The 8849-nt window shown below is 33.8% G+C and overlaps 1 protein-coding gene across 1 annotated transcript in view; it reads right to left on the bottom strand.

The window, feature by feature from the left end:
• The window catches only part of CENPE (centromere protein E), an 85516-nt gene that overhangs the window by 48325 nt on the left and 28342 nt on the right, over nt 1-8849 (bottom strand). The window contains 5 exon segments of the mRNA XM_034672121.1: nt 826-945; nt 1171-1245; nt 4985-5152; nt 6650-6738; nt 7706-7850. Of these exon segments, the coding sequence (XP_034528012.1) occupies nt 826-945; nt 1171-1245; nt 4985-5152; nt 6650-6738; nt 7706-7850 (597 nt within the window).

Genomic DNA, 8849 nt, shown 5'->3' with positions numbered 1-8849 from the left:
TCCAGCTTTTCCCCATTGAGAATAATGCTTGCAGTAGGCTTTTCATAGATGGCTTTTATGAGATTGAGAACGTATCTTTTTTTTTTAAGATTTTATTTATTTATTTGTATGTGTGTGTGAGAGAGAGAGCACGCATGCGCGTGCACGAGAGTGGTATGAAGGGCAGAGAGAGGGAGAAGCAGACTCCCCGCTGAGCAGGGAACCTGATGGGGGCTAGATCCTGGAACTCCGGGATCATGACCTGAGCTGAAGGCAGACTCTTAACCGACTGAGCCACCCAGGAGTCCCTCAATGCCATATCTTATACCAACTAAAATCATCTAGAGCTAGTTTCTGAAAAATACCAAACGGTTAAAATAGTTACTTAAATTATAATGAGAATGCATTAATATTAATGAAATTTAGAAAATCACGCTCAATCGCGTGTGATACGTATAGTTCCAGTTACTTATCAATACCAACATAAGTGTTCACCTACAGATACTGACTACATACTTCGGCATGCATTTACATAAAATATTGAAAAAAATAAAAAATTTTGAATTGCCAATTTTTAATGTAAACTCATCTTTAACTTACTTATATTCACTCAAAGAATGATATCCTCAACTCTCTGCAAATGATTCTTTATCCATAAAATGCCAATGATACTAACAGTCCCTCTTTCATAGAGTCATTGACAACATTAAATAAAATACTATATGTAAAACAATTACAACAATGCCTGGCACACAGTAGGCTCAATATAAGCATTTGCTATAATAATGATGATGGTGTACTATAAATGCCTACGTGACTCAACAACAAAATAAACCTGATTTTTACCGATGAGTATGACAGGTCCATTTTCACATCTTCTGACTTCTGAGAGTCTATGTATTTCTGTAGCTTCTTAATCTGGTCTTCCTTTTCTCTAAGCAGCTCTACTTTTGAGCTTAGTTCATTCTATAAGAAGTGTGAAACAAAAAAAGTGAAATGTATTTTATGGATTTAAATTTTAGGGGATTAAAAAGAACTTACATTTAATAGTTTAAACTGTTAGTAAAATTTAAAAAGTTGATATTTAAACAACAAAATGTTCCTTGAATTTTCTGAAATCATGTTCAATTACATGATGTACATTTTATAGTTCTAGTTCCTTATAACAGAAATACCAACATAAATGCTCACCTCGAGATCTTGATTATACACCTCTGCATGCTTAACTAAATTCTTTAAGTTGGAAATTTCATGAATTAGTTGCATCTGTAAGAGCATGTGAACAGGCAACAGAGCAAACCAATAGTTAATAAAAAAAAAAAAAAAAAAAAAAAAAAAAAAAAGACAAAGAAAACCCCCCAAAAGATAGCAGTTTTTCACTGCTTCAGAATCACCAAAACAGTAAGAAGGGACCGAGAGATCAATTGTTCAAGCTACTATTACAGAACACCTCATTATTTGAAGATACAAAACAAACAAACAAAAACCCAATAAGCCAAACAAAAAATGCCCAAACACCACAAAACAAGCAAACAAGAAAAAAACCTCAGCATGACCCAAGTAACAGTTACGTCATCTGTTAATAATGCTATAATAATGTCAAAAGCAAATTAGTATGCGTCCCATGGAGGAGAGAAACTGGTAATTCAACTTTAAAAAACACACTTTTAATAGATTTTTGTTTTGGGGAGGTTAAGTGCAGAAATGTATTTATTCTACAAGATTTTTTTGTTTTCTTCCCATAAATTAGCCATTTAGCTTTATACTGACATACTTTTTTAGGATTCGTGCTTTAGAATTTAGGTCTGGATGACAGTAGTTTCATGTGGTGTCTTAAAGATAATATCACTTGTTCACTAAAGCTACAGAGGTATGTATAGGATTATCAATTATTACCTTGTTGATTCATTCTACAGAAAATATTGGAAAGATGTTATTGCTTTATATTTCTGTTAAAGATTCTTTTCCATCAAATATCTGGAGCATTAAATATTTGAGTACTACATACTTTTGTGTCAAAATATGTAAATGACAACTTACCATGGATAAACAAATTTTCTCTTAGAATTATAAAATCTTCATGATTTGATGAGTCCTTAAAAAGTAAAGGCAAGGTGGGGGGGTGGGATCACTGGGTGATGGACATTAAAGAGGGCACTTGATGTAATGGGTCCTGGGTGTTATATGCAATTGATGAATAACTAAACTCTACCTCTGAAACTAAAGATACACTGCATGTTAATTAACTGAATTTAAATAATAAAAAAAGAATTTACAAACTCTACACCCAAACTGAATCCTACCTCTGAAACTACACTATATGTTAAAATAATTGAATTTAAATAAAATAAGATTAAAAAAGAAGAAAAAAAAGGCAAATTCTAGTAGAAATGTAAGGGATTTACGAAAATAGCATCCTGTTTAAGTAGTATTTTCTGAATGTTAAATGCAGTCCTAACTAGTTTAGATTGAGACTAATGTTGACATTCTTATTTTAGGTCAGCATCATTCAGAAATATTATGTGAGCCAAATTAGTAATTAAAAATTTCCTACTGGCTGCATTAAAAAAACAGAACTAATTTTAAAAATATATTTGAACCTAATATATCCAAAATATTATCACTTGTTCATGTAATCAATATAAATAACTAAATAGTTTACATTCCTTTTTTTTCCGTACTTAAGTCAGTTCAGACTGGCCACACTTCGAGTACTCAGTCATCACGTGTGGTCAGTAGCCATCAACTGTTCAGTGAAATTTTAGATATTTGTGTTGGCTATAATTTAAATTGGCTCCATCTTTTTATCTTTCTTGTTTCTAAATTTTGTGCAACAAAATCACATTTACCAATAAGGAAGAACTAAAAAATTAATCTTTATTTTGGAAAATAAACGTTAAGAAAGAAAACTTATCTCATTTCTCATTTGAAATAGCACTTTAAGTATTAGTTCTCGTTAACGGAGAAAAATTAACTTTTGTAAAACTTGAACTGTAATTTCCTAATGAGGTATGATTTAAGATGCTGAGCATAAAGAGAAAGTATATGATACAATCAAAAGTTAATTGGCTACTACATAAAAAAATATTACAGATTGCAACTGTAATTTTCAGCAGGTGAAATAAAACATTTAATTCCTGAAGATAAAAACCTCCAAGTTGTTAAAATTGTGAAGGGTTGGAATTTCCTTTGTTCCCTGATCTTGATGATACTTGACTTTGTTTCTAAAAATTACTATTTAAACATCCTGTATCTCTATATCCCCATTTGAAAATGATACACAGCTCTGGTGATTTATAAGACCATTAGGCAAACCAGGGCAATAACCACATGTCCTATGGCCATAATTTGACTTTTTACTCCTTTTTGGCTAAGCTTTTCCCCAAAATGGGGGTTCGGGAACATATTTCACTGCATACACAGACTTATTTTTTTAGTTTAAAATAGAATGGAACTGCCTTTGAACAGAATAAGTTTTTATTACTCAATATTTTAGGTTACCTTATAGAACCTAGAATTTTAGTTGTGTCCAAGTAAAGATGAAAAGAATAGGATTATTCCCCCTTGACTGTGGTTAAAGGGAAAAAAAAAATCAGGATGTGAGAGTCAAGTCATATACTCTGTGAGCTTCAGTTTTTATTATTAATTGAATATATAAATCATGTAAAAAACTTCGAGAAATTATTGCTATACTTATGCCCAAAGTTAATTTTATGTCATATTATTTATAACAAGTAAGATACAATCAGATGAAAATTGGAGTTAGAAGGGGCCTTGGCAAGCAGCTAGTTCAACCTCCAGGGTGGAGAGAAACAGGAAGTAAGTCCCGAGAGATTCTGGGACCCGCTCAAGGCCTTGCATCCTAATCGGAAGCAAATTCAGCTCCAGAGACCATGCTCTTAACCATGATGCTAGACCACCCCCTTCCTTATGAAACTCAGTTTTTATTGATTGAAGTTTACGGGTCAGTATATGACATTCTGTATTTTGTTAACACACACATTTTAAAACAAGTTAAATGAAACCCTACAGGTTTTTCATCTTAGGATATATACCCATGAAATGTAGGATTAACTTTAATTTGTAGGTAGAATGGAAATAATACTTTTGGTACTGAATTCTTTTTTCCTTATTTAAAAAAAAAAAGAGTGCGAGAAATGAAACAATACTGAGGAAAAATCATTGTCCCTTTGGGCTACCCTCACAGAAATCCCATAAGTAACTGCAATTAACTCATATTTTAACTACGCCAGAACACTGGCTCTTATTTTGGGGGGTAAGGGGAGGCATAGATAGCTTCATAGTCTGATAATGGCTATGGATCCTTGTTCCAGAATGATGAATATGCGTTCAAAAATTCTACAAAATAATTTTATAATGTCCGTGACCTCTAGGTTAAGGACGGTCTGCTTTAAGAAATCTCTTGAAGTTCTTGAACAATATCTAAGTGTCTGAATTCTGAGTGCTTCTGGATTAGGTTCTCTTAACATGTAGCTTAATATTATATATTCAGAAAATTTAAGTGATCTGTTTCATTTCTAAAAATTTCATTACTAGTATTTAATATTAGTTACACTAATTTTCACAATAACTCTCTGATATGGAAAAAGACATGAGCAAAAACAACTTCCCCAGCTATTCTAATAATGTTCTAAATATTTAGGATTATACGAAAACGAAATCCATTAACACACAGTATCTATGCATAAAACATTCAGTCAGGTAGTAAAATTCATATTGGTCTCAGTCGGAAATGGTTATTCTCTAGACAGTACTTCTGGTGTGCCCAACAAATTAACATTTGAGCAAAATAATTCATATGTGAAACAAATGATTTAAGTATTTTAAAAATAATATAAATAAGTTATTTCTTAAATTCTCTAAATTGTATGTGCACATAGAAAATGGTTGGCTTCTCCATACATCAACTTTAGAAGTAAATATCTCTAAGAGAACGATGCTTCTTGTAAAAGTGTGGTTTTCGCTTCGTGTTTCCATCTCTTACCTCCTGATCTTTCTCTGCTTTTCTTTCTAGAGCCTCAAATTCATCCAAATCATTCTTTTCTTTTAATTTCAATTCTATTTCTTCATTTTCTCGTCTTAGTTGTTCATAGTCCAATACTAGATTATCATAGTTGGCACGAAGTGAATTCAGCTCACTTTCTAAATTTTCCTATTGGAAACAAAACCAGATTTTCAAGTCAGAGAGAATTCAAGTCCTACGTTGTTTCCTTCACTAAAATTTGGATTAGTCTAATAGTTTAACCTGAAATCATGTAGTTAACTTAGGTCATTCTCTTCTTCAGTGTCTTTGTAATGGTTTAGCTTGATCTAGGGTAAAATAAAGGGTGTGCATTTTGGTAAACTAGAAGAGAAGACTATTTTGAAAGGAGTATGAAAAAAAAAAAGACATATAAACAAGTGCTCTGCCTGTATCTAACTGGAAAAGTTATCAGGAGCAGGAGGCTGGAAGGTAGGGTGTATCCTGGGAAGTCTACTTGACCACAGATCCTTACACTCCTTAGTAATAAAGACCATAATCTAATTTTCCACCTGTCTGATGCCTGTTTAACTTCTCAGATAGGTCTGAATTTTGGAAGGGAAACAGAGGTATTATTTATTGACTTCTAAAACTCTAATGGCTGCTATGTTTTACCATACTCAAAGAGGTCTGTTTCTGTTTTGTATACTATTATGAGAAAGAGATAAACTGTAAGTTAAAAAAAGAAACAAAAATTAACACCAGGGATTTTCCAAAAACAACACATTTCTAGAGGATGTTTTAGGGACATAAAAGCACTTTAACTATAACACTCGCCTAATTTTAACTAATATAATGGTTAAGTAATGATAATAGTAATTCCCAAGAATCATTGCAATTTTATAAATTCTAAAACTAAAATGAAATTTTCTTAACAAATACATTTATATTTATAAAACTATACTATACTTCTTTGGACATTAGTAGCCTAGAAAGTATATATGGACTCTATACCTACTGAAGTATTCACTATAGTATTTCCTAAGGGTTTGATAAAACCACACATAATACATTTATTTTTCAGTGGGATTTGGCAATATTACCCCCTTCCTGCTGTGTCATTCTTCTATTATATGTGTGAGAATTTTGAGACCTTAAAAATCAACCCTTTTAAACCCTCAGGGGATTGTCTAAGGAAAAACAAAAACTTAAAAAAAAAAGATGCTAAGATCTACTGGGAAAAAACTAGACGAAAAGGTTTACCTATTACCATACACCTGCATTATGCAATTTTTAGCTTCCTTCTACATGCCAGTTATCAGCTAGGAGTGTAATGAGTAATTAGAACCAAAACTGTTACTGAAACTAAGTCAGAGCTAGTAATGTGCTGCTACAACAACGTAAACACCAACAAAAAGCGAATTGTAAAAAAAGTAAGAGGAGGGGCGCCTGGGTGGCTCAGTCATTAAGTGTCTGCCTTCGGCTCAGGTCATAATCCCAGGGTCCTGGGATCAAACCCCACATCGGGCTCCCTGCTCAGCGGGAAGCCTGCTTCTCCATCTCCCACTCCCCCTGCTTGTGTTCCCTCACCTGCTGTCTCTCTCTCTCTGTCAAACAAATAAATAAAATCTTTAAAAAAAAAATAAAAAGAGTAAGAGGATAATGTTCTATAAAATATGTTTAAGTTACCTGACTTAGTAGCTTTGTTGCTGGATTCCACTCTGTCTCATTTAATGTATCAAAAGTATTACTGAAAGTATCAGACTCTGAGCAGAAAGCTAGGAGAAAAAGAAATTTATCCATAAATATGTTTAATAAAGTTTCTTAAAAGGCCAAAGACTAAAAAAAAAATCTGATCAGAGGTAATTAAGCTCTAATTAGCTAACATGTGCTCACAATACAAATATCAAGAATATATTAACAACAGATATAATCATTTATATTATTATATGAATTAAGATCCCTGGTTAGAATTAGTAATAAAACATTTGATCCTTAATACAATATAGGCAAAAGGGAAAAATTCTGAATTTGAGATTTGATCACTGTAAGTAGATTTTAAAATGCCCTTTAAAAATACTACTAATGTTGGAGACACTACTTTGAAACATGCTTGTGTAATGCCACCCTTTCAAGATCAAAGTTTAAAGCAGATGTTATATGGATACTAATTGGATAATGATTAGAATAAAACCAGCAATAAAAAAGTCTCATGTTTCAACTAAAGTGTATTGTTCTTAAGAGACGTGAAAATAATAAAGTTCACTTTCTTAAAATCACTAATCTTTATCATTATCTCCATTATAATCATATCTAAAATATATACACTTTATTAAATGTGTTTATCACATTAACTGAGTTATAAATGAAGTAGTTCTTTTTTTTATTTTATTTTATTATATTATGTTAATCACCATACAGTACATCCCCAGATTCCGATGTAAAGTTTGATGCTTCATTAGTTGCGTATAACACCCAGTGCACCATGCAATACGTGCCCTCCTTACTACCCATCACCAGTCTATCCCATTCCCCCACCCCCTCCCCTCTGAAGTCTTCAGTTTGTTTCTCATAGTCCATAGTCTCTCATGTTTCATTCCCCCTTCTGATTACCCCCCTTTTCTTTATCCCTTTCTTCCCCTACCGATCATCCTAGTTCTTATGTTCCATAGATGAGAGAAATCTAAATGAAGTAGTTCTTTATGGGATGCTTTTGTAATTCGAAGCAGCTGAAAAAGCACTCACATTCATCAATTTCTCCCACTACAGTTATAGCCGCCTTCCGTGTTTTTGTTACATTTGTTGACATATTAAATTCATTTATATAATTTGAGTCCTTCATTTTGTTAATTTTGCCAAGGCACCAAGTGACTCTTCGTTTTCTTTTAGCCTAAAGAGGAAGAAATCAAAATTATCTCACNACTACGGTTATAGCCGCCTTCCGTGTTTTTGTTACATTTGTTGACATATTAACTTCATTTATATAATTTGAGTCCTTCATTTTGTTAATTTTGCCAAGGCACCAAGTGACTCTTCGTTTTCTTTTAGCCTAAAGAGGAAGAAATCAAAATTATCTCGCAAGATCTGGGCTCAAACATCATAAAACAAGGGGATTAGTTTACAGTTTTTGGAAAACATGGCCTTGGTGGAATTCTTTTTAAGCCTACTTTAATATCCTATCAGTCTAAGGACATCCTGAGAAAACAAACTTTTAAAATCAGCGTTTAACCCCATAAAAAATTTGATGAAACTATTATTTAAAACTCATGTTTTATTTGAAAGTTTCCCTACAAGCTTTTCTGGGACTTAATTGAAGGGAATCGGCTGACTCACAACCTCCCACGTAATCCAGCGTTCTCTGGCGGGGGAGCCACGGCCGTCNCGGCCGCCACACCACAGCTACCAAAAGCACTCTGGGGCGTCCAGCTCTAACTGGGAAAGGACAGACAGAGGGTCTGTTTGAACTCCCTTCAGAGGGTAAATCTCCGCACAGCCTTCACAGTGCAGTTCTCTCCCAGTTCAGTAAAGCTGATGCCTCCCCCAGTGCTCCGAACCTCACTGGGCCTTTCTCCCTGAGTTATGTGCTCAGCTGGTACCTTTACCAGCAACCTCCTCACAGCTTGATGGATGAACGCTCCAGCCTCTTCGCTTGCTTTTGATTTTTTAAACACAAACTCTTCACTCTTCTCTCTAGCTTCTTCTTTTCGTTTCTCTTTTGTGCTCTTCCTCATCATCCGTCTCCTCCTTCCTCATCCTTTCAGGAACACCTCCGTCTCCTGTGTTTATCCCACCCAGCTAGCTGTCCTCACCACTCGAGTACTCTGGTTTGCTGGTTTCTTCTCTGCTTGTGTTTTCCCGTATTTCACAGCTACCATTCTTCTCCTGTCCC

Source organism: Ailuropoda melanoleuca, chromosome 11 (assembly GCF_002007445.2).
Source record: "Ailuropoda melanoleuca isolate Jingjing chromosome 11, ASM200744v2, whole genome shotgun sequence".
Taxonomy (NCBI): Eukaryota; Metazoa; Chordata; class Mammalia; order Carnivora; family Ursidae; genus Ailuropoda; species Ailuropoda melanoleuca.
The sequence above is the reverse complement of the archived record's forward strand: the minus strand, read 5'-3'. Positions and strand labels throughout refer to the sequence as shown.